The sequence below is a fragment of the Calypte anna genome, chromosome 8 (assembly GCF_003957555.1).
Source record: "Calypte anna isolate BGI_N300 chromosome 8, bCalAnn1_v1.p, whole genome shotgun sequence".
Taxonomy (NCBI): Eukaryota; Metazoa; Chordata; class Aves; order Apodiformes; family Trochilidae; genus Calypte; species Calypte anna.
In genome coordinates this window covers 24,812,921-24,840,235 of record NC_044254.1, presented here as the reverse complement: position 1 = coordinate 24,840,235, position 27,315 = coordinate 24,812,921, and the positions used below count along the sequence as shown (strand labels likewise).

The window sequence follows — 27,315 nt, the reverse complement described above, 5'->3', positions numbered from 1 at the left end:
ATACCTCTTATTTGTCTGAGCGAACCTATCTTAATGAATTTATTGCACTGTTTGCACATTCAGATACAGGATGAGAACTATGAATGTAATGCAGCCTAGATCCTGCTCGGTGCAAGTTAAACAGCGGTGGAAGCAGGGGCAGAACCCAAGTCTGCCGGGTGGGTTCCCTGAACTTTGTTCTGCTCACTTTGCCACAATCCTTTGTTTTGTAAGCTTTCTCTGAAACAAAAAGGTCAAAAGCTTCAGTATCTTTAACAAAAGCCCCTCGGAGGCGTCAAGAACTCTGTGGTTTCAGAGCTGAGTTAACCTCAAAGATAAACTGTGTCTACTCCAGATAAAGCTTGGGCTACTGACTAAGATCGTCTGAATTCCAGAATTGCATCACTGTTGTGTCTCTGTGCAGAATACTGGGAGAAGGTGAATCTTGAAACTTTTCCAGTTGCTTTGTCCTTAAAAATAATTGCACCGAGGAGTCTTTGGCACAGGCCAAAAATATGTTCAGGAACACAAGAAGATAAATGCTGAGGTATAACTAGCTAGACACATAGAGCATGGAAGGATAGAGTGGAATTAATTTTCTTGCATTAACTTTCAAAGGAGAGGTTTCTGTATTTTCTGAAAACTGAATAGTAACCAATCCTTGTGAGAACTGCTCAATGGCTCTCCTTTTCATGGTAATGAGAGAGCCATTCATCTGAGATAATTTCAGATCTCATGGAGCTTTGGAAATGTTTGCAAAAAAGGAGAAGGATTCTTCCGAAGTGATGTGCCGTTTATTTTCTTTGAATGTGTAAATTTTTTCAGTGAGTTACATTGTTTTGCTCAAAGCAGTCATCTATCAAGGAAAAAAGTGGTCATCCCTTCAGGAATGACTTGGGAAACTTGAAAAGGCTGAAGAAAAGAACCCCAGGTGTGTTGTGGTATCTGGTAAAGTCTCTGTGATTATTGATGATTTTGGGGACAGACAGTGGTGGCATGGCAAGGATTTTTGTCATCAGTGGATGTATTTGGAAAACATGGAATGAGAGGGAGAGCTGGGTGTCAGGAGCAGTATTGGTTGGACACGGTGGGTTGGCTGTCAGCAGGCAAGGTTGTATTCAGAAGTTGGAGGTGTTTCCAGATGTGGTTTTTTTCTGTTGTAAAGTTTAACTGAAACTCAGACTTTTAAATGTGCTTAGGGGTCCTCCTCACATCTGTGAATGGTTTGAAGGGTTGTCACTGATGAAGCTTCGGTAGCCCAAGTGGCACAGTGTTCGTAAGGAGCAATATCATTTTACTACTACTTTCTCTTCAGTAAAAATGAAGCTGCTTTAGGTATGTGAGAGTTACCTTCTTCCAGTTCCACTTTATTACTTTTTTTTCTGATGATGTGGCTAGAAGCCACTCTCTCTAAATCTCTTTAATCATCTTTTATCTTTAATGAAATCTGTGAAACCCAATGACAAATCATAAAGCATCTGTGCTGCAAACTTAGAGTAAGAGGCCAGTCAATATCATGCTCACAGTCAAATTTACACAGAAATATGGTAACTTCCATGGTTTTGGCCATGGTTCTTCACTTTTAAAGTGTTCTACTTTGCATTAATATTCAGAAGTTTAATTTTGCTTAGTTCTGCTTGTTTATATTTTTCAGCATTGCTCTTGGCATAAAAAGAATTTAATGTGTAAGTAACAAGGGCATGTCCAGAGTAATTGTGCTACTACTAGGGACAGTGGAGATACAGTGGAGTGAGATCAGGTCTCACGTTAAGGTGGATGTCATGATGATGTAGGAAGCACCTCCAGTCATGGTCCTGGGGCAGAGAACTGTGATTTCATAATCCAGCCACAACCATTTGACTGTTCCTGCAAGACCTGCCCCCAAAAAGGGGGAAAAATAAATTAATCTTATTTTTTCTTTAGTTAAAACATACATATACGTGATGGAAGAGATGTTGGATGCTGAAGGTTGCCTGACCATGTAATTGTTTCCAGAAAATACTCAAATAATAAATAACCTGCCAACTCAAGTCTTGAAGGACTTGGCAGAAACTGCCAGAGCCTTCACCATATAAGAACTTTAAAGGTATTTTAGGAGAAATTCAGTCAGTGTCAATTAGAAATTGTGTAAACAGCTAGTAAAAATAATGAATAATCATTTCAGAGGAGGGAAAACCTAGGTTAGTTTTTGTATTTAGTCTTGTATTTCCTGCTGTTGTTCAGGCACCTAGTGCTGTTAGGAACATGTAATGGAGTCACTAGCAGGGCAGCCTGTGGATCTATTACAATCATTTTTATACCAAGTGCAGCACAGGTTTTTCCTGTACAGGATGGAATAAAACCAACAAGAGATTTAATCAGGTATGTTAATGCCTTCAGGGTAACTTCCTGAAATTACCCTTTGCTTGTTTATACTTTTTGAGTATTCCTTCAGCAGTTGATGTCTTCAGTATTGGTACCTCCCTGTGTAATCTAACAAGTAAGACTGTGGATGTAGGAGAAAAGAAATGTATAATTGTTTGCTAGATGCTCTTGGAGAAGCTAATTTAGATAATTAAAACAGCTTCTCCAGTCCAGCTGTCATAATAACAGAGATGACTTGTTGCTGCTGGTAGCTGCCCTTTGTTCATACAGGACCACTACTTGTCATGTGCCAGCCAAGCAGTTTGGGAGCAATACCCTATTTTATTTTGACCAGAAATTGGCCAAATGAGCTCCCTGCACAAATTAAATTATTTATTCCAACCCCTGTCATTTTGTATGGCATCTAAGAGCGATTTTGACAAAGAATGTGTAAAGTCTTGCTGTCTCCCAAATTTATAGGAATCACTAAAAAGCAGCAGTGTGGCTGGGGGGTTGAGGTCTGTTTTGCAGAGAATCCTTGCTGGGGAGAAGTGCTTGCAGGTATTAATGCCTCAGTTCTCCTGCCTCTCATTTGGCTCTCCCTGTGGCTCACACCTTCCTGATGCAGCCTCCTGCCACCCGCAGTCATTTTTGTTGTTGAGCTAATTATCCCTGTAATTACAGGGATATTTGACTTCTGCCTGGTTTGTACTGAATGAAAGGTAGCTGATGCTGCCACTAATTTCAGGCAGGTCTGTAGATGACAGATCTGCTGGCAGCTGCCAGGGCTTTCTATCTTAGTTGTAAGACACAGGAACTTTGTGTTCCTGGACCTGCTTCCCAGCCTCTCTTTTTCAGCAGGATGTGAGTGACCTGGTGAGCCAGGGATGCTCCTAGCTCTCATCCCAACATCCAGAATGACCAATGGGAGAGGAGGGAGAGGCTCTGCCCTGTGCTGTGCTGGCAGTGTGACTGTCACTCGGGTGAAGTGGCACCGGGTGCTGCTGCTGCTGCTGGGTGTCCCTGCCTCTGAGCAGACAAATGACAATGTCAGAAAACACAGGGGGTTTAGCAGAAAGGTAAGTAGCAGTGCACAGCATTTTCCACTTGGCTTAGAGGCAGTTCTGATCTTGCTGTTGGAAGCAGGAGAGAAACTGCAGCCCACTGAAGCATGACTAATCAGTTTGATAAAATGCTCAGCACCCTCTAGTTTAATTTTTCTTTTTTTCTTTTTTTCTTTTTTTTTTTCTTTTTTTTTTTTTTCCCCTTCCTGTTGTTAACAGCAACAAATGATGGTTTGTAGCATTTCTGAAAGGTGTGTATTGTGTTCAGGTCTGCCCTCTTCTTTCTGCCCTCTTCTTTCTGCCCTCTTCTTTCTGCCCTCTTCTTTCTGTCCTCTTTTTTCCTTGGGAAATGCATCAAATGTCAGGTTTCACTGGAGCATGAGGGAAGTCTGCACCTTGGATTTTTCCTGCTGTGTGCAACTTGGGTTTTTGCTGCTGCTGGGGTTGGCACTGTGTTAATAATGTTTATTCCAGAGGAGATGCCAAGTTAACTAATACATCTTATTTATCTGATTTGTGCTTTGAGCTTCAACAGGGCTTTTTTCTGTGTCATCTTTCTGTTTCAAAGGAATATTTTGAAAAGGTTTATTTGTATTGAATGGGGTAATACTCCTGCATGACAAGAAACAAACAAAAATCCCAGGTAAAATGTTACTAGTCTCAGTATTTTAACAGAAATGAGAGTATGTTATACATGGTGCTAAGTATGCTGTTGTATCTATGACTCAGGTTTAGAAAAGCAGGAAAGAATTGTAATAGATGTAAACAATAATTGGCAAAGCTTTAAGTATTAAAGTAAAGCTCAGAATAGTTAGGCAGACATGATATTGAAATTGTGTGAGACAGAAGCCAGGACTTAGTTAATCAATTTTTGCAAAGTACTTGGTGAGTCTCTCTGGTGCAGAAGGATTTGCAGTGAATTAAAGTGTGATGTCAACAGCTACTATGAATGTGTGTCTCAAATTTATAATCCTGTTTTTCATATATATTATTTTCCTCTTTTTTTCTTTGCAGTCATTATTCTTATAACAGTCAGTGGTTATTACTGATGCTATCTGTTTGTTCTGTGCTTCCTTGACTTTTACCCAGGATGTTACCAGGACTGCTTTCTATTTTTCCTATCAGCAGAATGTCTGTTGTGCCTTTTTTTAAGGAAGTAGCATAAGTCACAAGACAGATCACATCAGTCAGAGCTGTTCAGAGTCAGGAACGTGATGATTATCTGGTTGTATTTTTGGAGGGGAACTCTTTTGTACAGCCTTGTATACAGCATACTAGTGCAATGTGGCTCTTTGATCATCAGATGCAGATGTCCTAACATTGGCCAGGTTACTTTAACTTTGTTACTGCAAGGCCTTATTGTTTCTTCTGTGGATTTTTTTTGTTTGTTTGTTTCTTTTATCCAGCAGTTCTGGTGGGGATGAACTTGGGCCAAACTTCCTCAGCTGGTCAGTATTATCCTCTTGCCAGTAACCCAAAGACCAGCTGAGAACCCTTGTGACAGGTCAGGCTGACATCTGAATGTTTTAAAGGAGGAAAGTACTGCCAGATGAAGCCACTGAGATAATCTTGAGACTTTTGGGTCTCTCACCCTCACAGATATGCATTGCCACCCACTCCTGATACCTGAGCTGCCCAAGCTGCCATGCTCCCAGGTGGTACCTTCAGCATGTCTGAGCTCTTCCTTATAAGCACATGGAGTTTATCTTATTTTCAGAAAGTACAAAGCTTGAATTCTTTTCCATTTGTCACAGAGTAAGAGCATAGATAAAAACCCCAAACACCAACGTAATAAAAGACACTTTGATTTTTTTGCAGTCACTAGAGATGGAATAGCAGATTATACAGGGGAAGAAGGCTACACCTGAAGATGGGGGGGGGTGGAAATGAGTCAGTAATGCACTGCTAGGAGTTGTGCTGAATTTATCCTCTCTTCTGGCAGGTCATCTCCATTGGACCTCAACACAGCACTGCAGGAGTGTATGGCAGCTCTGGATTTATTCCTTAATAACAAATTCTCAGATGCTTTGGCTTCTTTACAAGCAAAGTAAGTTGATTCCTTTTACTAGTTTTCCACTGTTTATTTTTCTTTGCTTCACCATCTTTTTGGGAATGGACAACTAGCTGTCTAGTTGGATAAAACTGCATGGATTTAGTTCAGAAGGGGGCAGTAAGTTAATGTGTTAAGTTTAAGGGACGACAGAGTAAGTGCTTTACAGCTGGGTGAATAAATAGCAAGATTGATCAGAAATCTCTACAGAAAGTACTGAATTGTGGTCCAAATAAGTAGCCCACTAACTGTAGTACAGGATATGAGATTCTTGCTCCTGAAAGAATAAAAGCCATCTTCTGACACTTTTTTCCCCCCTTCTGCTTCATTATTTTTCTCCATACTGTGAGAATTTGGAATTAATAATCTTCTGTTGAAATGAGCAAGTGACCATGATTGAACTGATAGGTCTGGGACACATTACTTTGGGTACAAATTACACACTTATTTTTTTAATTAGCACTTGCAGAAACTTTCTCACAGCTTATTTTGCAGTTCCATGTTGTGGTTGTGCATTTTGTTTCCCACTCACATTGCAACCCAGCTTGTAATGAGGGGCCCAGCTGCAAGCAGTGAGGTCATAACTTCTAAAAATTGTTGATTCTTTACAGTGTCTGTGATTTTTCATACCCTGTCCTGAAGCTACCTCTGCTGTTGGTTTATAGTCTGTGATTAATTCACATTTTTCTCCCTGGTTGCTCCATTTACTTTTTTGAGCCATCAGCAAATTATATTGTGCCTTCTCTCAGGTCACTGGAATAGGAAATGAATAAAATCCATAGGTAGTGCAGTAGTGTGTGCTTGATATGCATCAGGGGTAACTGTAGTGAATATTACCTATGGAATCATTATTATAGATGATGATTACTTTGCTGTTTTAGTCTTTGATGCTAAAATCTGTAGCTTAGCCCTGTAAGTACAGTCTGAGAAATACATTGGTGGTAAATTGTAGGCTCAGATGTATTAATAATCCTGGTTTTATTCTCAGCAGTGTTGCTTTTTATTTATATATCATCAGAAGATATCATAAAATTGTTAAGGAGAATAACAACTGTGTTTTCATTAATTTCTGACTGTACAGCCTCTATTCTCATCTGGAAATGATCACTCAGCTTAGCATAAAGTAGGGAGGGATATTACTGAGAGAGGTTTTCAAAACACTGCAGAAACTCAGGTAGGTGGGGAGGGGGGTGTGTATGTAAATCCATTTTGTTCTTTTGCATATGTTTTCCATTCATCTTTTGTTGGGCCCTGCAAAATACTTTTCTTTACCTGATACTCTTGTTTTTGTTCCTGTCTATTCCTCACTGCAAAACCATTTTGGAACTGATTTTTCATGCTAGCCTGTTGCTACATGAAGACCCTTTTTTCCTGGTGCCTTTTCAGTGAGGGAAGTACAGGCTTATGATCTTTGGGAGTGTAATTCAGAAACAGGAGGCTGCTTCCCCACATATGATGCCCATTATGGATAAATGCCATCTCTTCAGAGAATGAAGAGCTGTAGAGTGGGCACATGTGCTAATACTGAGTATTTACTTGAGGAGTCATCATCAGTTCCTTACTGGTGCTTTTTAGCATGCTGAGATTTTAAATTGGTTTTCACAGCCCATAAACATACTGCCTTTGAAGAAATACTTTTCAGTTTTTACATGCTTGTAAAGGATTTCATATCATAGATTTTTCAGCTTTGCCACTTACATTGTAGGAAAACCTCTGCTCTGTATTATATTATTGCAGGTTCACTAAATTGTTCACATTTGGCTTTCACAGTAAATTTATTTTCAACTGATTTGTACCATGTGTAACTGAGAGCAGTTCTGGCAATGTGTGAGAGTTAAAGTTCTAAAATGTTTCCTAACAGCTTTAAAATAAATAAATGAGGATGGCATCTAGACTTGCATTGAGGTAAATCTCTTTTTTTTTTGTCCTGTTAGAAAAGTAAATCCATCATAAAATATAATCTGGCATTTTTCCTTCATGTTAAGTATTTTTCTTGTTTCCTTAAGCTACCTTTTAGATTTAAGAGACAGTTTTTATTGTCATTAACAATCATTGTATACTAGTGGGCTCCAATTATCTTGTGGCTTCTGCAGTAAGTTTAATTAAATAAATCTTTTATATAGAGTGTTCACACTAAGTTTAAGAACTCTTAAGAAATTTCTTAAATTCAGTCACCAAACTCAACAGGGATTTTCAATATGTAAACTGTTAACTGGGATAAAAACACTGAAACTGTCCAGGGGAAAAAAATATCATATTCCTTCTCAACCTTGAGGTTGTATGAGATACATATAGTAAATTGATTAAAAGCTGATTAGATCTTAGCCCTCATGTAGTTATAAACAGATAATCATAAATTAAAGAGTTCTGGTGAGCTGTCCCCTATCCTTCCACATAAGAAATATTTAATATTTTAATAATTATCCTGCAGGAGAGCATGGCATAATCACCTGCTAGTTTGCTGATGTCAAATCACTTGGGAGAGTGGTAAATAATAAAGATAAATTCCTGACACAGAGTAATCTGGATCACTGGGTGAGCTGCAGCACGTCTGGATTGCTGCTTGCAGTCTTGTAAGAACAGCATGAAAATGATTCATTCTGGGCAGTTGACTTCATGCTGAAAATGGTCTCCAAAAGGCATTTGGTGGAATGTTAATTCTGCAGTGACTGTGTTTGAAAGGTCAATTCAGTCCTTTGATGTGGGAGCACCTCAGGTAGGTGTGAAGAGGTTGTGTTACTGCTCAGTTAGTTCCAGTGTTGGAATACACTTTTATTGGGATAGTCATGTTCTGTTGTAGCTATTTACTGTCACTGGAATATTTAAAATTAACCCAGTGTACAATATTAGGTGTTGATAATTTCTAAATTATATATTTATAATATAAATTAATATATATAAGGAATTATTCATTATTAACTTGACACTTGACCTCAAAAAGTTTAAAGAGGTGGTGAAGCAGTGGAAGCCTTTAGCAAAGGCTGTTTTGATGGTGTGGTGGAATGTTCTTGCCCTTGCAGAACAAAAGCAAACATGAAGTTGTTCAGTGGGGTGGAGAAATGAATTTAACACAGGTGTGGTTATCACACTGGGAGCAGTGAAAGAGTAAGGGGAAGCTCATGGAGTTCAAATGAGGCTCTAAACAGTGTTTGGATAAAGATTCTGTTGTGCTCTGCAGAAAGCTCAAGTTAGCAATTTATGGTAAAGGATGTCAAGAATATGAAGAAGGTCAGTACTTCTTGTTTCTTTAATCTTTTTATGGCTGTAATCTGGAAAAACACAACTTCTTTAGTCTTTGTAAATAAACACATTGCTGTCAAGACTCAACTTTGTTGTTGGTTTTACCTCCTAGCTGAAAGATTTTAGGAGATTCTGAATTTTTGGAGAATGGCTCAGATCAAAAGGGCTCAAGGGTCCTCTTGTTGAACTGCAGACTTTTGGCTTAGACCATTCTGGCAGCTTCTGGTGATGAGGGGACCAGGCTGGTGGGCAGTCAGAATGGTCCTTCCAAGTTGGAAACTTCATGCTAGTGGCAAAGTCTTCACAGGAAACCAGTTTTTATTGGAAAATGAGGACTCACCAAAACAGAGTTTCTACAGAAGCTGATGCAGTGAGTCTAGTGGGTGTTCTGACATTGGGGGGAATCTCTAATCAAAGAGAAGGAAAACCTTTCAGGCACTGTGAGACCAGAGTCTTCTGATGCTCTTTCCATCTGGGCCTCAATCTCTCATGCTTGACTACACCTGGATGAATGATCTGTGCACTCTGTGCTCTTGGGTTTGTTTCACTTGCTAGAAGCATCTTGATACCAAATCCTGGTGATACATGTCCTGCCTCTGAATTACTGTGAAAGGAGCCACAAAAAATATTTTGTGGGGAATAAAAAAATATTTTGGTCACTGTTTTTCTCAAAAAATACTCTCCCTGGGTTAATTCTGAGGCCAAAGGAAGCCAAGCTTTTTGGTTTTCTGTGTTTCAGATGGAGCAGAGAGCTGTCACCATCCTCACTTAGGTCCTTATTTTCTAGCTGGAATACAAGTGTGCTCCCACAGCTCTCAAGCAAGGGCAGTGCTACAAGATGATGGTGATTGCACCAGAGTTGGAGAAGAGGCATGTGGCATAACTCCACGAGTGCCTGGAGATATTACTTGTAATCCTCTTATTCAGCCATGTGATGCCAGCTACTGGGAGAAGTCATTAATCAGAATATTAGTTGTATTTTTATCAGGAAGGCGTGTTAACTGCAACAGTGTCCTGGGGAAAGTGCTGCTGAGGAGTCAAAAGAAGGGAAAAAAAAAAAAGAAAAAGCTCTTCAGTTTCATTCTGTATCCATCCATATAAAATGCAATCCTTACAACTCCTGGCAGTATGCCAGGATGTAACTGGCAACTTTAATTGTAGGGTTGGTGTAAATATAGTGGATAATTTAGATTTGGTTGCATTTCTATGCCTCTCAATTGCTGGAAAGAAATAACAAACAAATAAGAGTAAATTTTTCTGTTGATAAGTACCAGTTGCCTAATGATAAACATCAATTATTGTACCCTTTAAATATTAGAAGCAGATGAGATAAAACCATGGATTAGGGCAGGAGTGGTTTGGCATCAGAAGCAAATTACTGGAGAGGGAAATCCCTCTTTACCATGTATATGTGAAAAGTACCAATTTTCCTTTTAATGTAGTGAATTTATTATCTGTCTGCTTTGATTCTGAAAGCAAATTTCTAAAATGTTGGAAGGGGGCTATTTCAGTGCCTTCACTGTGCTTTGAATTTGAACCTTTGAAAGGGTTTTATTTTATTAATTATGAGATGAAGTGTGTTTGGTTGCACCTGCAGGGAATGATGAGTTTATCAAATGAACAGGAACACTTCAGGCATGGTCATTTTTTTCTGCTTTACATTATTAATCTAATGAAAGAACCATGACAGGAGGCTGAGACAGAGCTGTCCTGACTCTCCTGTTTTTTTAAATTTAATTTCTCTATTTGTCTCTTCTTTCTTACACTGGAGATGAGATGGGTGTCAGCACAGGCATGGGCTTGTGGCAATTGCTGACTTCCCAGAATGGTTTTTCTGCTGGATTGATCTAGATGGAGGGGAGAGTTAATTGTTTTTTGCTTTCTGCAAAAGAGGCACCATCTGAAATTCCACAGAGGAATATTCAAGTTGAACAAATTGGAGAGGAAGGTTGCCAGAAGGGTAGAGAAGGAAAAAGCTGTAATGTTTGGTGTAGATGGGAATGCTGCCAATGGGAAAATCTATTAGAAGAAGATTCTACTTTGGCCACAGCTACAGTATTGTGTTACTTATCTCCTTGAGACTGTCCTGAGTAGCTGTCCCAGAATAGAAGAATATCTGGATTTGTGTCACAAGTTGTAGTATTCATTATATACTTCATTAAAAAAATAAAATTAAAAAAAATTCTATGGCCTCTGACTGGTTAGCCATGTGATTAATTCCTGTGCTTTGTTATGTGTGTTAAGTGTCTATCCTTAGCTCAGAACTGGAACATCTTAGCACAGTTATTGGATGTGGAGCTGTAGACACAATTTCCTATATAAATCTCAGTGTATCACCATTTATTGATTATATTGCCTATTCTTTGTTTGATTTTTATTTTCTTTAGACCTGGTTCCCATCAGACTGGTGAGTCTCTGCAGCTGGATTTCTGTTTGGTTTTTTAAAAGTAGTAATCCAATCAAATCAGATGTGGTTTGCATCTTGTGTTTTCTTGCAGGACTAAAGATAGCATGTATCATGCCCTGACTTATGCCACCATACTGGAGATGCAGGCTATGATGACATTTGATCCTCAGGACATCCTGAATGCAGGAAATACAATGAAGGAAGCTCAGGCCACCTGTCAAAAGTAAGTATGGAGCAATTCAGTCATTAAGTTGTCCCTTCATGGGAAAGTTTTGAAAAAGATGCAGCTTAAAAAGTCATAGAAGTCATAGGAAGACAGGTTGGAAGGGACATCAAGAGGTCTTTCAGCCCTCCTGCTCAAAGGAGGCTCAGTTATGAGGATCAGACCATGTGGGATTTTTATTAGTTTAGTCTTGAAAGCTTGAGTTTACTGCAATACCTGACTTTTCTTGTCAATTAGATTTTTTTATCTGGTCTGTAGCCCTGGTTCTGCAGTGTCTGGAGGTTACTGATCATTTGCAGACACTGCAGAACCTTCCCATTTGGTGATGGTTGGACTGCAGCTGTCTTTGAGTCATCTGTGCCCCCACTTCTACAGGCATACTTGCACAAAAAGTAAATCAAAAAAGCCCCATTATTACCTCCCTTCATCAAGACAGATCTCTGCAAAATGGGTCCCAGGAGGACCATGCTGACCAAGTTCTGTAGGGGATCTGGCAAGGTGAATGAGGGTTGGTGACCACTGGAAGTTGTGTCAGTGCCTGTATGGGTGGGCAGCTAAAAGATGATGTTCTCTGTTGCTGATGCTTCATGTTGAGAATGACAAAACTGACTTTTCTGCAGATTTAGGAAGAAATCTACAGTAGCTGATTCTATCAACAGCCTTGTGCATAGGCAAGGCCTTGAACACTTCACTGAAGGTAAGATGAGCTCTAACATGCACAGTGCTTTTGCTCTCCCTTTTTTTTTCCTCTTCTTTTCCTTTTTTTCTTTTTTCCCTGCAATTTGAGTTGTGTAAAATTGTTCACCCAATGTGCTACTGCAGACTGAATTCACTCACAGAGTCACTTAGACATTTCCTGGGTCAGTGCTGGGTACTGTCACCACAGGAAAAATCACTGGGTTTTTTTATTGTTGATTCAGCATTTTAAAAAATTGCTGGATAAGGAAATACCTGTAAAGAAATAGGGAAATGCCTAGAAAGGTTCTAAAGCCAGGAATTCCTGGAAAGCACCATGGAAATTCCTGCTGAGTTTCTCTGTCCTTTCTGTTTGAAGTTACTTCAGTTGCCTGGAACTGAAACACTGAAGCAAGTCTGGAAAAGTTGTTTCTCAGTTTGAGCTTTGCAATTTTATTACTTTATTAATGGGCTAAGTGTTTGTTTTTTAATTACTGTTTGTCTGATTGTTTTCTTCTTCCCTCTGTGTGACACTAGAGGAAATCCATGCAGAAATTTGCTATGCTGAATGCTTACTTCAGAGAGCAGCACTCACCTTCCTTCAGGTATGATTCCTCCATGGCTCTTTGAGATAAAAAAAAATAACACAACATGCAGGTTTCTTTTCTTTAAACTAATGAAATTGTGGGTGACCCTAGTTTGACCCAGTGATGTAGAACTCTGATTAAATATGGATTCTTTAGATCTAGATTATCTGCTGATGAGGTAGCAGAATGTTTTGTTATCCTCATGATTGTCTAAAAATGCTTAGCTCAATGCACATAGCACTGAGCACCCCATGACACCCTTCTCCAGTCCCTTTTGGATATGTGTAACATAATGTAAGCACTGATACTCAAATACTGTGTATTGGGCTATCGGGTTTTAAATAAAGTAAATAAATAAATGGTGGTTGAAGCTGTGCTGTGCTGGAATGGAAGAGAGACTTTTGGTCAGGATGATGTTTCCTTTCCCAAGCTGCTTTCTCACTTGTTTGCTCCTGCACAGCTTTTGTAGCTGTTAGGTTCCACATGTGCTTTTTGCTAAACAGTGCTACCTGCCTTTAAAAGAAAAGAGAGTTTCTTATATTTTATCTGTCTGGACTATTGAAGCTTGGTTTGTTGATGGATCAACATGAGCAGCACTCACCTGGGCTCCAGCTTGCAATTTATATTTTTAATCACAGTTGGAATAAGTGATATCTCTTCTTGATTTGTCTGTACTTGCTATATACAGGGGGCTTCTCCACCTCTGCAGAAAAAAAGCCACATTCATGAAGGGCTTGTGCTTCTTGGATCAAAGATACTGACAGAGAATGAAATGCAAGTGATGATTTTTATAGTGTTTGAGGGTTGCCAGGTTTATGTTGGTTATGGTAGTTTATGAACTGTACCCTTTTCCTGAGATCTGCCATGCTCCTCTGCTGGAAACTATTGATTCATAGCAAAACCAGTAGATTTTGAGTGCTGCTAGTGGTGATGTTCTGGTAAGATGCTGGATTTTTAAATGGCCAGGGTGTAGCTATCTGTATCTGTATTTATTTCTTTGGGGTTCTTTGGGTTGCTTAGTGTAGTGAAATGAGGCAACCAGGTGCCACTAATTACCAGGTAGTGGGCATGAGCTTGTGTCAAGCCCACCTGTGCCTAATTAGGGTGGGCCCCAACTGCGCATGAGCAGAACCAGGGGGCCAATAAAAGGTGAGGCCTGAGACACAGGCTCAGCTCAGTCCTGAGCAAGCCAGCAGAGAGATCAGTCGCTCTCAGAGCAACAGCCCTGATCCAGGCTAGTCAACCCTGAGGGCTACAGACTCAGAGCACTACTCGTGAGTCTCTGCTGGAGCACCTGGTTGGACCTTGAAGTGCCATTCCCTAAAAGAGGTTTGTCTTGCTACATCTGGTGGAGAATGTGGGCATAGACCCAGATCTAGCCTGCGTTCAGATGAATCGGAAGAAAGGGAACCAGTCTGGCGCAAACTACCATTAGCAGAAAACCCAAGGAGTTGGGTAAGAAGATCCACTACCCTTCCTTCCCTACCACTGGTTGACCAAGAAAAAGGAAAAGATGGGATTGTCAGCAAGCACCCCTGTTAATGAGAAGCTGGTGACACGGGCGAAGGAGCAAGAACTCTCCTCCTCCCCGTCCTCTGCGGCCGTGTGGGAACTCTGGCAGGAGGTCAGTAACCTGTTGGGAAACCTCCATACTCAAGAAATGAACAAAAACATAACTGGATTAGACGGTACCTGGTTGCCTCATTTCACTGCAGCTTAGTCTCTAGGACTGGGAACAATTTGGGTGATATCTGAAGCTTTGGAAGCAAGGCTTTTCAGATCTTGTTTCTTGTGCCTGTAAGAAAGGAGCGCATAATGCAGTGTCTCTTGGTTTTAAGCACAATTTTCACAGGTACCTGTTTTTAAAAATGCTTATAGATGCATGAGAGATTTAGAAATAAGAAGATAAATTCATGTCCTCTACTGCACAAAGAACGTCTATTCATTTGCTTCCTCCTCTAATCTGTGTTTAATTTTTCATTAACACATGAACTGGTTTTAAAAACTGAACAAAGGCACTTGGACCCAACAGCTATTGAAGTGGGTTAGTTTTAATGCTTAATGTGAATGACCACAGCCAGTTGAAAACACATAAAAAATTAGTCTCTGGATTTTTCAGGGACTCAATTATTCTCACATTGGTTATTTCTCATGAATATTCTGAATTTTGACATTTAAAATCCATCTTCTTTTGTCTTTTTTCCATTCAAAGGAAAATGCAGCTGTACCTATGCTGATAGTTGGGTATGCTGTAGGCCCTGCTGCCAATTAAAAACTAACTTTTTCTACAGAAGAAATAAAAATAGAGTCTCACTTTTCTGTGGTTATTTTGTTTGCATTTTATTAGGATTCCAGTCTCTGGGGATATATCACCAGGAACTGCAGGTTCATTTATGGCACATGGTTTGTGTCCTCAACACTATTGACATTGTTGCTTAAGGATGACTGTGAAGGGCCCAGGTATTGCTGGCTGCAGGGTGAACCCCTGCCCTTCAGTTCAGGCTGCTGGGTTTCCTCTGTTAGTTCATAGAAAGCAATCTGGAAGAAGCTGAAGTGTAAGTTTGCTTGGATTGAGTTATCTTCCTGACTTCCAGATGGCTGGAAAGCTCTTTGAGGCAGGGTCTGTCTCTTTGTTAACATATTGATGAGGACAGTTGGACCCCGTTTCCTTAGCAATTACAGTAAAACAACAAAATGTTCATCTAATCCAGGCTTTTTCTTCCACAATGCTTCATATAGCTTCTTAAAATACCATCAGACAAAAAATAGCTGCTCAAACACATGTAGTCTTCCTATCCCAATGTAGCAGCAGAATGACAAATTATATATGATAAGGCAAGAAAACTGCCACCAGGAAGAAATGAGACTAAAGAATTCTCTCTTTGAAATCCAATTGGAAACTACTGGCCCATCAGGTACACTTTGCTGTAAGTTGTCAGGTCATCATAGCTTATAAAGTATCGTGTTACCTTACCGGGATGGATCTTGTAGTTACTTGAGTATTCAGACCAGAAAGAGCACATCCTGTGCACCTTTGCTTACTCTACTTCCCTTTCAGGATGTGAAACAATATTCTGTAGACTCCTGAGGACAGGCAGTTAATTTGTGTCTGGTGCTGAGCCAGGAAGGTCTTAATTGTGCTGAAGGACAAACGGGAGAGAGCTATTTTTTGAAACAGCCACAAATGCATGGACCTCAGGTGCCACTTATCAGCTTAGTCCCTGTGTGTGTTAATGCACATTCAGAGGGTCTGAAGGTCACAAGGGCCAAACAAATCAGAAAAGGCACCAAAGTGTATATGTCTGAACAGACTAAAGATATTTTAATATAGAAAGGAAGTCCTAAACCCATCTGTTGTTTCTCAGACTTCTGTTGTCTGTGTGCTGGTGGTTATGTGTCTATCTCAAGAAGACCAAAGCTCTTTACAGTGCTAACAAATTCATATTGCTGATGTTTTTCCCTTCTAATAGGATGAGAATATGGTTAGCTTCATAAAAGGAGGCATCAAAGTCCGAAACAGTTACCAAACATACAGGTGAGTCAAAGTGATGAGGTGATTAGGCAAATCTTTTCAGTAAAAAGTGCTGCTGTTTGGATTGCTCAGTTCACAAATTAATTACTGTTATATTTATTACAACCTTTACTGAGGGCCACATGTCTATAGCCTTTCTTAGCCCACACAAATTCCTTCTTTGGCTAACAGAGGACATAGATGCTATGGTTGATCTGGACTGTAAAGATTCTAACCCTATTAACCCCCAAAGTTTGCTTACCTCAAATACTGTAGCCTTGAAATTATGTTTAAAAAAACCCCAAACAACTGTCCTAAATGATGTAGTACTCATTGTGTCTGCATACCACAGTTTGGAGGTCTTGCAGTTATTGGGGATATATTATGGCATTTCCTTATAGTTCTAAATGCAGCTTTTTGGAACTTCTAAAACCAGTAGCTAAAGCATAAATAATTTCATAATAAACTAAACAAAAATTAAATTAACTAAACTAAAACAAAACTAAAACAACTAAACTAAAACAAAATTAAAAGGCAATAAACTGGAGAGATTGCAATAAAAAGTGTAAATGGCTTCAAAGAGATTAAACACCTTGACAGGAAATGGGTTTAGAGAGCTTGGTTAGCATCGTGGCACAGATGCAGTCTCCATGTCATGAAACCCCTGAACAGTCAGTTCCTGGAGGATGCTTTTCCAGGCATATGCCACTGTCTGAGTGAAGTATTTGGTTAGCTGGATTTCTAATTTGGTTTTAAGTATGGCAGTTGTTCTACTCTAAAGTGAAGATTCATGCTATTGAAAATGATAAGCAGAGTTGCTTATCTGAACTGACAATATGCCCATTACTTGGTGTCTATAAACCAAAAACATCTGCTCAAGCAGGTTTCTTTTCACCCAGGAAGTTATGGAGAAGTCCTTTCAACATGTACTAAAGGCTTTGAAGTGCAATAATCAATTCTAAAAATTACATGAAAATGCACTGCATGGGAAGCATACTCAGTTGTGCCTCAATAAATTAAGATCAGCTCTAGTGTTTGTAATAAGAAAATGTTATTAATCTAGTAGCTGTTGGGTGGTCTGCTTCAAAAGAATGCTGGTAACAGCTTGCATAGTACTAAAATATGTATTTTAAGACAGAAAGTTGGTGTCTGAGATGGGCAGTGAAGGTTTTGTACTGTACCTGAGATGGGGGAGAAATAATTGTTTCCTGTTTTGGTGGGAGCTTGGTGCAAGAGAAAAAACAATAAAAGTTGGAAATCGGACTTTATTTGATTGATCAATTTTATTTACAACATAATTTCTGGTATAAAAAGCCCTCCTTCAGTTCCCTGCTGTCAGCAGTACTGCTTGATAACCTGCCACAGCAGCAACCCTGAAAACCAGGAGGAGTAAATGTTGCAAAGAGAGAAGTTTTGAAGCTCTCTTTCAGGGACGAAAGGTTACCAGGTGATGTAAAAAAAGATGGAATGAAATAAAAGGGAATACTAATTATTCAGAATGAAACATTCACTTAATAGAAAGTATCAGAAAATTTTCACAGCAGTACAGACGTACATGAATAATTTATTAGAAAGAAAGCTAAATATGCATCTTATTTTCATTTATTTTAAGACTTTAAATTTGGACTTGGAGGAGCCACAGTAAGTCGTGTGTCTGGCAGACACAAACTGGCATTCAGTCCAGATTCTCCAGAAGTTCACCAAAAAGGAGAGAGATGATAATGTCCATATTTGTGTGAGTTGTAGGAGACTCTAAATGCAGTCCCATGGTAAAGACTGAAATTACAGTGAATAATCCTGTAGCTGTTGGCAATAGCCAGCAAATAAAAACATGACAGCCTGAACACAAATATGAGGCTGCCATTATAAATCTTTTACTGTTCCTAGTAATTAATGACATAAACTAAAATGATAGTGTGTAAAACGCTATAGCTATGTAGCTGTAGAAATCTTGGAGGTGAAACAGGTTCAAATCCAGCTGGATTACACAGGGAAATGGACACTAAGAAGCTGAGATCTATGGAAGTGAGAAAAATAATGAGAAGTAATTTGATACACCTCATTTTAAAATGTTTCTTACAATTGTCTTTTCCTATATAAAACAAGTGTCTTTTTGAATGAGTGTGCACAAAAAGGGAATACCAGGAATTAGTAAAACTGGAATCAGATTTGCTAATTCAGCTCTCCTGCACTGCCCCATCACCTCTTTTCACAGCAGTAAAGGTCATTAGCCACTCCTGAAACATTTCCAGGCAGAAGTGTGGTTGCAGATTTGACAGGAATTGATTTCCACAACTTCTTATTTTTTAATTTATAGTAATGTGACAGAAATGATTTGTTGATAATCCAGCAAAGTGTTGTCTTTTTTTTTATAAATGCAATGTATTTCAAGGTAATCGGGTTACTTTTTTACTAAACTGCAATTAATCATATTATTTACTGACAATCTAACAGATTCATGTGCATTTTCAGGGAGCTGGACAGCCTTATACAATCTCCACATTATGTCAAGGGAGAGAACCATCTGCATTTTGAGGGAGGTGTAAAACTTGGAGTTGGGGCATTTAATCTGGTATGTACCAATGGTTCTTCTCTTGAACTGAAGTCCTGTAATCTCTTGAAAGTAATCTTAATTTAAATACCTGATCAATTCTACTGACATTTATGAATCATATGTCTAAAATTGGGTACATGCAAGATCCTGGTCTCTTGTCTAAGGATGTCAGGCAGTGGTAACTTCATGAATAAGAGCCTGCAGTGTGAACATTGCTGCTCTGTGTGTGCAGGTCCACTTGCACATCCTCAGGGGGAGATGAATTCTCTTCTGACATTCTCTTCTGACATGGCCCAAAGACAGGTTCTTTGGGAATTCATCTGAGTGCTTGTGCCCTGGTTCCAGGAACCTGGTTCCCTGGTTCCTGGGTGTTCAGTAGCCAAGTGACCAATGCTTGGGAGCTTCTTGGATGGAGAGAGATGCTGCAGTTTCATGAGGGGGCACTCACTGGGGCTGGGGCCAGGAAGAGCCTTGTAGAGAAGCAGCAGCTGCCTCTGCTTGTTGCCTTCCATTTGCTGTGTAAAGGACACCTGGGAAGCCACCAGAGACTTGGGGCAGGGGATGTGAGTGGGGCTTGGGGTGATGTTCAGGCCACTCTTGGCTGTTGTTGCTTGTGCTCTAGTCAGAAAGTGGGTGAAAAAATAGTGCAGGAGAGCTCTGGGTATGTTGACCCAGAGATGATGATGATGTGACATGGTTGTTCAGGGGATGGGCTGTAGAAAGTGCCTGGTGCTCCTCCTTGCTTGTGTTACTTCTTCTGAGTCTGATGTATGCCCAAATGTTAGGCTTCCTTCACAAAAAAATAAATATGTACCAAGTGTTTCTGAAACATGCCAGAAGCACTAGAGTTACTTAAACATGTTCTGTGTAAATATTATCTATGCAGGGAACCCTGGAGGCACAAGGCCTCTCTAATAAATAATTTCTGTTTAAATTGTATGTAAAACATAGCAGGTGTATACATTTACCTAGGAAATCATCAGACAAAAATATGTGGAAAAGTTGTAGGAAGCAGGTGGTAAACCAGAAGGCAGAAAGCCTGTTAGTGCCTAACTTGCATTTCTTTCTGTAGACATTGTCCATGTTTCCTGCACGGATTCTGAGGTTACTGGAGTTTGTGGGATTCTCTGGGAACAAGGTAAGTGTGAGCTAAATATTACTGGTACATTCCTCTTACTCTAAATTTAAAAAATGGAGACAGGAGTTTCTCTTTTCATCTGTAACCCTCTGAAGCTTTCTGGTTGGTATCACATGCTCACTGTTGGCACTGATGCTTTCATGCAGCTCAGGTTTTTTGTTATATTTTTGTCTGAACTATTACACTTCAAAGACTGTGGTACCATTGTCTTTATCCTGTTTCACAACTGTTGAACTGTTGTTGAACTGTTCATCATTGTTGAACAATGACTAACACAGTTATGTTGACAATATGTGATTGTGCTTAGAAATCCATAGCAAAAAAGTGTATTTTTAGCCTTTAATATATTAGCTTACTTGTTAGTCACTATCATGGTATCTGAGAGTTTCTGACAGGCTCCTGCATGACATCCAACTGGGTAAAAAAAAATCTATTTAATTTCTGATTGTTTTTCTCTATGTCTTTAATAGCAACTGATAATTTGAGTGTGGCACCTAAATTCTCTTTGCCTAAAAGAGTGTTTTTTTGCCTAGAGAGTAACCAGCCTGGCCTATGTTGTTTGTGCATGCAGTTTAAGGACAGAAGATTAGTAATGAAGCACCATAACTTGCATGAACATGAGTTACTCCGCAGGGTGGATGCAGAGAAAGTGCTGTGTTAGTTTTCTTGTGGATTTGTGGTTCCAAAACAGGATGCTAAATTGGTGGGAATATCTTGGCCTCGATGTCTTGTACTTGCCTTTGTCTCTTGTTCTACCAGTAAAATGTGAGATCAGATTCCTGGGTAAAGAAAGCATGGTTGGTTTAACCTAGTCACACGTGTTTCATAAATTCTGGGTAGTAAGGTAAATGTTGGATGTCCCACAGACACAGCAAAAGCTGTATAAACAAGTTAAAACTTAACTCTCTTGTAATGCTTGCTATTCAGAAAACAAGTTTCAAGGAGCTGCAACCTCACCTGACAGGTGGATGAATGCCATCACCATTTTATTAGTTTGCAGAAAAGGTCTTGAATCTGAAAGTAAAGTGTGTTGCTTAAAAAAATAAGGTTTGAACTTGTAAATTTCCAAGAGTTGACCATGAGCTGTTTCACAAGCAGTAGAGGTAAAAGTCAAATAGTTCTGCCTGCTAATTATGAAAACAGAGCATTTAAAGCAAAATGTTCTCCTAGAAATGTAAGGGCAATCAGGTCATGAACTAGCAGAGTTCTGAGAATACTTTGCTGAATACTCATTACTGCAGATGAAAATTGTCCCTCTAATTGAATTTCTGGTGGGTTTTTTTGGCTCTGGGATTTCTTGTATAGCTATGAGTGGGCTGATATTTGTGTTGATGAGTTAGTTCCCATCCCAGTTTTTTAATAACCCACTGAATCACGATCTAGATTACCATAAATCTAAGCACAAACCTGCTCTCTGCACACCAAGGGAGTGTTTAAAGATGTTGATCAAAGTTCATTGGTGGTCATTTATCTTAACATCCTAAAAAAAAGCCTTTTTGCAGTTAACATTTGTGAGCCCAGTGTCTAAAGCCAAAAGCCAAATTGCCATTGTGTTTGCAGTCCTTACTAGGGGAGGTTTTCCAAAGCTTGCAAGAGGAATCTGGCCCCTGCAGTATGAAGAGACTTCAAAGTGAAAGAAAAACTGATACAGGAGGAGGAGAGGGAAAGTTTGTGTGTCATGTCCTGTGCTCCATTTTGAATACATCAGTGTTTGCTCTTGCAGACTTTTCCATTAAATGCTCATGGTGAGCATCATTAGAGTGTGCAAAGGGGAGGAGAGCTCTCATTTGTGCCTTGATCTGAGAGAGCTGCTTTGCCCTGAATGACATTTTGCTTTTGGTGTGGCTCATGTGTTTACTAAAGCTGGATATCAAATTGCATTGTGATATCTCTCAGGATACTAATCTGCCTTCCAGCCAGCAGATATTCCCTGAGGGACTCTTCTTGTCTCTCAGACATGTCATGCCTGATAGTAAATGAGGACATGCCCAAAGCTCCATTACTTTCTGAGCCATTTGTGGGCACTGTGGACAACATGATCAACTTAACAGCAGTCTGGAGTCTCAAAATAGTAGGTAGGATAAGATCAAGAAAGTGTAAGAGTAACAACCTCGGGCCACGTTCGTTCCCTTTCACTCCCAAGCTGTGCCAGTTGTGCCACTGTTCAAGCTCCTTTCCCCTGTATCATTACTCAAAATATGAGTTTACCTGTGTTGAATTTGCATTTTAGCATTGAGGTTCAGTGTAGATCAGGCCACTTTTGTGAGAAGTTTTTTGTGGGTATTTATGTCTTACAGACCATCAGGGAGGGCATGTCTTCCTTGTACCCTGGGTACCATCTGGATGTTTAATCATCATTAATTGCTGATGTATCTCCCATATAATCACTGAAACCTTCTTACTGACCTCTCTGTCAGGTCTCAGCGTAATGTTTGTTCTTGTCCTTGTTTTATAGGCAATTAAAAATACTGGGGGTGCCAAGCTGTGGAAGAGTTTGACATGGGCCCACCCTATGTAAATTGAGATTTGTCAAAGGGTCAGATGACAGCATGATTTCAGGGGAAGGCAGGAAAACTTTCAGTTATAACCAATTTCTGTCAAATTATACTTTTTTGATGTAGGAGGATGTTTTTCCCAAAGCAGCAGATCTGAAGAATATTTTTTGCTTTCTCAATTTGTAATAAATTGAATTCCAGTTTCCCACTGAGCATCTTTTTGATTTGTAGTTTGGCCTCTTGCAGATCTAAAATGAAGGTTAAATCAAAATTTTTTTCATGGCATACATTGAGATGCCCCATTTGCCCATTTAGTCTGTTTTTCATAAAAGCTGTCAGTATTATCCATATTATCCATTCTCCTTGCAAAGCCTGCAGTGGTGTGATCAGGTCAGGGCACATGAATGCTGACCTTGCTTTGCTTCCATCATCAAGATCCCTAATTAAAAGAGAATGCTTAAAAATACTATTGAAGAGCTTTCACTTTAACAAAGTAGTTGGATTTTAGTCACTGACAGCTTAAATAAACACAAACCAAGTCTCAGCATTGCCTGATAGTGGGTTTGATCCTTGTCCTTGTTCATTCTGCATTTGCTCTGGGGGAATCCCCACTGCTTGTGTGGGGAGTCCTGAATGACAGCACTGGATGAGATGGAAGAAGGATCAAACCAGTGAGATACTGGTGTGGTATGATGTGGTGACAGTCTTAGGAATTAAGAGATTATGGGCTATTATGAGCAACTTGCACAGCAAGGTGAGGGTTATCCTAATGCATCATACTCATCTCTAAGTAATGTCATTGCTCTCTGCTCTACATTGTGCCTGATGCCCTTCAGAGTGACTCACATCTTGTCTGAAAGCAAAACCTAAATGTTTTAATGTCATTTAAGTCTTCTGGAGAAATTATGAGCACTTGCTGCCTTGACATCTGCTTTTTTATTGTAGCACTATGGCCTTCAAAGGAATTTTGGAAGCTCATTCTTGGTGTGCTGGGACAGCTCACACCACCTGTGGCGTAGGTGTGGGAGATGTTTATGGGTTATTTATGGCTAGAAGGTGTGCCCTAACAATTAAATATAATATATTCACTTAGTGACTGGCAGCAGTGAGTGTACTTTGTTTATAGAGTTACCTCTTAGGCTCAAGTAGTAGCTGTGTGTGATTTAGTACCAAGATGGTGAGTTTAATGCTCCAGGTGAGGATAACATGGGTGTAATAATATTTCCCAACTCATGACACCTCCCTTGGCTGATAAGGTTTTGCTAATCTCCACAGGCTCCCTGTGGAGAAAAAGTAGGTGCTTGGAAAGGTAATTTCATTAATGTCTCACCTGGATTTCTGTGCTGAACTCTTCCTTGGACAGCCTCTGTCTGTGCCAGCCACAGGCCCAGGGAATCTGGCTGCCTGAACACAGCATCTGAAACCTGTTTCCCATTCCCTCCCTTCATCATCCTGCTTTCCTGGGGATCTTGCCTTTACAGAAGCAAGTTGTAGGAGTTCTCTTGAGGAGAAGCAGTTTTGCTGCAGCCTTTTCTAAAAGCAAGGGTTGAAACTCTGATAACACCCACTTCAGATTTCTTTTTTTCAGATTGTGTCTACTGATTATATTGTTATTTCTATAAAAAGCTTGGGGTATTCCAGTGGCAGAGTGAAAAATAAGCATTCATTGATACCTGTACTGGGCAAAATGGGGTTATGGACATACCACAGAGTGAACAAACTTGCTTGGTGAGCTTTCCATACCTGTGTGCCTGCTTGGTTTAAGAATTTGGTCTCAAGTGTGCCAGGTTTGCAGCTCTTCTGCTGAATGGGCAATGTCCTTCTCCCAGGAGATCCCAGCTCCTGCTTCCCAGGATGCAGCTTCATGTAGGGTGGGTGTGAGTTGCACTCTTGTTCACATGTGTGATAGATTTGTGTTTGGCTGTATTAACATACATTTGGGGAACTAAAATAAGTGAGATCAACCTGATAAATAATTAAATGGTTCTATATGACTAATACTGAATTTTCTGCCATTCTTAGTGCTATTCTCAAATGTGATCAGCAGCCACTTTATGTGTATTTTTATGTTACATGGAAGAGGTCAAGCATTGTAAGTCTGATGTCAGTAAAGGCTTAGTGAACTATCCAGCCTGAGGACTTTTTCACTTGGAAAAAAAAGGAGTTTGGAAATATACTCTGGAAATTTTTCTGCCAAAATTCATTCCACAGATTGTTTTGTTTTACTTCTGCCTTGCACTGCAACTAATTTTTTTTTTTAAATTCCAGTATTTGTGGTTTTCCTAGGGCAGTTTAAAGAATGGAATATATCATATTTTGTTAGTAATCTCTATCAATCAAACTTCTGCTCTCAGAAAAAAAAAAGTTGGCTTTATTTGCTGAGTGCTGTCTTTTCATTTCTTCTGAAGTGACATGCAAGCCAGTATCTTCATTGTTTTGTCCAGGTTACTGCATTTTTATACTAATTGACCTGCAAATCTGTGTGTTAATGGTGCTTTTTCCTATAATGTAGTAATTAATGCAATTAGGATTTTTTTTTTTAAGAACACACAATAACTGTGAAAACAACCACACTAGTTAAGTGGAAAAGTGCACATATGATCAACACTAGAACATGATTGCAGGGTTGAGGGATTGCACAGTGAGTGGTAAAGGTTGAGGTAGTGTGACATTCTTCTGCTGACAAGGACACACAAAAAATAAAAAATTTCTGCTGAGATGCTGCTCTGAGTGTTCTCTGTGGTGCCTTCCACAGTGGCTCCAACAGGCATCCCTCAGGGTCCCTATTTATAGTGTAGCTGGTTTGAAAGGATGCACTTGAAGCCATGTACACCATGTCCCAGTAACTTTCCATTGCAGTCCCAGTGTAACTTTTAAACAGACTTTTCTTCAACACTCAGTGGATGTCTTACTGTCCATATTTACTAGTTAATCTATCTCATGTTTAATGTGTTTGCATTATTTCTATTCATGCTTCTGATATCATGGAACCAGTCCTAGAATGGGCTCTTAAATCCTGTTGCTTCAGGAACCTGAATTCTTCAGTGCTCGCCATGAGTGTGAATACAGCTTTACACTGGATTGCTTTAGTTCTTCCCAAAGGGAACAGAAATATTCTTCTTTTCATCATATTTTTCCACTGGTGGTAGTGGGCCAACACCTTTGCAAAGCTTGTTTTGTTCTTAACATACTTGAAAGCATCCTTTTGCCCTGTTATCCTTTGCCCTGCTATCTGCAGATTAATTTTTTTTTTCATGGTATCTTTGACTTGCTTATGCAGTGAATAACAACAAACAGGGATACACTGCACGATGGTGATGTGTGTTACTTGCCTTGCATTTGAAAACTCTGTTTTTTGTTTCTGGAATGCTGTTCAGCACTGGGATGATGGTGATAAGTTATCTACATTCATTCTCTTATCTTAACCATGTAATAAATCCCAAATTGCTGCCCTCCCATCAGATAAGTTCCAGTCTAAGCAACAATTTCATGAAAAACTTGGATAATTTCACACGTGCGTTTTTATCTTTGATTGCTATTTATGTCTGTGCATTTTGGCAATTTGGTGAGTGAGCAATCTTGTAGTGACACTGCAGGAGTTGACAGAGCTGCAGAGCCCAACTGTGATTCTTTCCCAATACTTTGTCTTCCTCACCTCTCTCTGCACAGGAGCACGGTCTGCTGCAGCTTCAAGAAGGAGCATCATCATACAGCTTTAGGTCGGTGCTGTGTACCATGCTGTTGCTTTGCTATCATACTTTCATGACCTTTGTGTTAGGTAAGATTGTTTATAATAACTCTTGGAATTGATTAGTTCTTGTGGGACACAGAGGGGGAAAAAATTTATTCCATCACCTATTTGTCACTGAGTTGTTTGCTCGTGATCAGATTAAATGTGACTTGTTTGTGGGTGATTTCACTATAGTGAACATAACTGGAGAGAAGAGCACCTTAATAGTCAAGGTGGAGGTTTGTTTAACACATAGGGGAGAAGATGGGGGTAGCAAAGGAAGTTGTGAGAAATAAATCTGCCCTGAGGTTATTTGTGAGTTTAAGATAATGGCTCTAAGTGGTAACTTCCAGGACTTTGTCCATGTTTGTATGTGATCCCTGACTTTTTTGGGAAGTGATAGCTTTCTGCTGAGATACACTTATCTGTTGTCTCCTGCTCAGTCATTCTACAGAATGTGTTGGGCTGCTCATAAGTCAATTTTCAAGTCAGTGTTGTTGAGGTCTTGCTGCTTGCTGGCTTCGTGCAACACCAGCCTGTGTTGATGCCCTACTTACTAGAGAGAGGAACTTACATATTGGTCAGATGAGGATGGTTAATCAGTACCTTGCATTCCTGTTCTATTTATTTATTTATTCATTTGTTTTATTACTGTTTTCCTCCCTTGCATTTTTATGCATTCTAGGGACAGGAAAAGGAAATGTTGAGGAGGCAGAAAGACTACTTAAGCCTTACTTAGCTCGCTATCCAAAGGTAAAATGAATCGAAATTTAGTTTGGTGTAAGAATGTTTTCTTGCCAAATAAGAAAGATCTAGACTGTATGGTCAGCTTGAAAACTGTTATAGAATACTTGTATTTTTATTATTATTTATTACAGGGAGCCATATTCCTGTTTTTTGCAGGCAGGATAGAAACACTGAAGGGTAACATTGATGCGGTAAGTAATATTCTGCTCTTGGGAAAGTAAGTCTCAAAAGCTTTAGAAGAACTTCAGGAACAATGTTTTCTTCTTGGCTAATGCTTCCTGTGGCTTTGGCCTGGATGTAATTTGTAGTTTATGCATTACAAGTAGGAATTTTGAAATCTATTTTAACTAGCATGTTTGGCCAGCTCATTTTGCTAAGCTTTTCGCTTTCTGATAATCTAGTCCACTGCTATTAATGACACAGTTTTCTCATTGTCTTTCCTACCCTGAAGCAAAAGCTGTGCCTTTAATAATATCCAGTGGCAATCCTTTGCCTTCATTCTGCACGGGGAGTCATACAAGACTTGAAAGTACTGGGGAGATGAAGGATGTGTGTCCAAAGTACCCTGAGAC

General features: G+C 39.6%; 1 protein-coding gene across 2 annotated transcripts in view; it reads left to right on the top strand.

Moving 5' to 3' along the window:
* The window catches only part of TTC39A (tetratricopeptide repeat domain 39A), a 43,851-nt gene that overhangs the window by 3,427 nt on the left and 13,109 nt on the right, over positions 1–27,315 (top strand). For both annotated transcript variants that reach the window (XM_030455659.1, XM_030455658.1), the window contains exons 2-11: positions 5,329–5,433; positions 11,175–11,306; positions 11,927–12,003; positions 12,519–12,586; positions 16,039–16,103; positions 18,552–18,651; positions 19,706–19,771; positions 25,936–26,044; positions 26,682–26,749; positions 26,875–26,934. In XM_030455659.1, the coding sequence (XP_030311519.1) occupies positions 5,329–5,433; positions 11,175–11,306; positions 11,927–12,003; positions 12,519–12,586; positions 16,039–16,103; positions 18,552–18,651; positions 19,706–19,771; positions 25,936–26,044; positions 26,682–26,749; positions 26,875–26,934 (850 nt within the window). The remainder of the gene's footprint in view (positions 1–5,328; positions 5,434–11,174; positions 11,307–11,926; positions 12,004–12,518; positions 12,587–16,038; positions 16,104–18,551; positions 18,652–19,705; positions 19,772–25,935; positions 26,045–26,681; positions 26,750–26,874; positions 26,935–27,315) is intronic.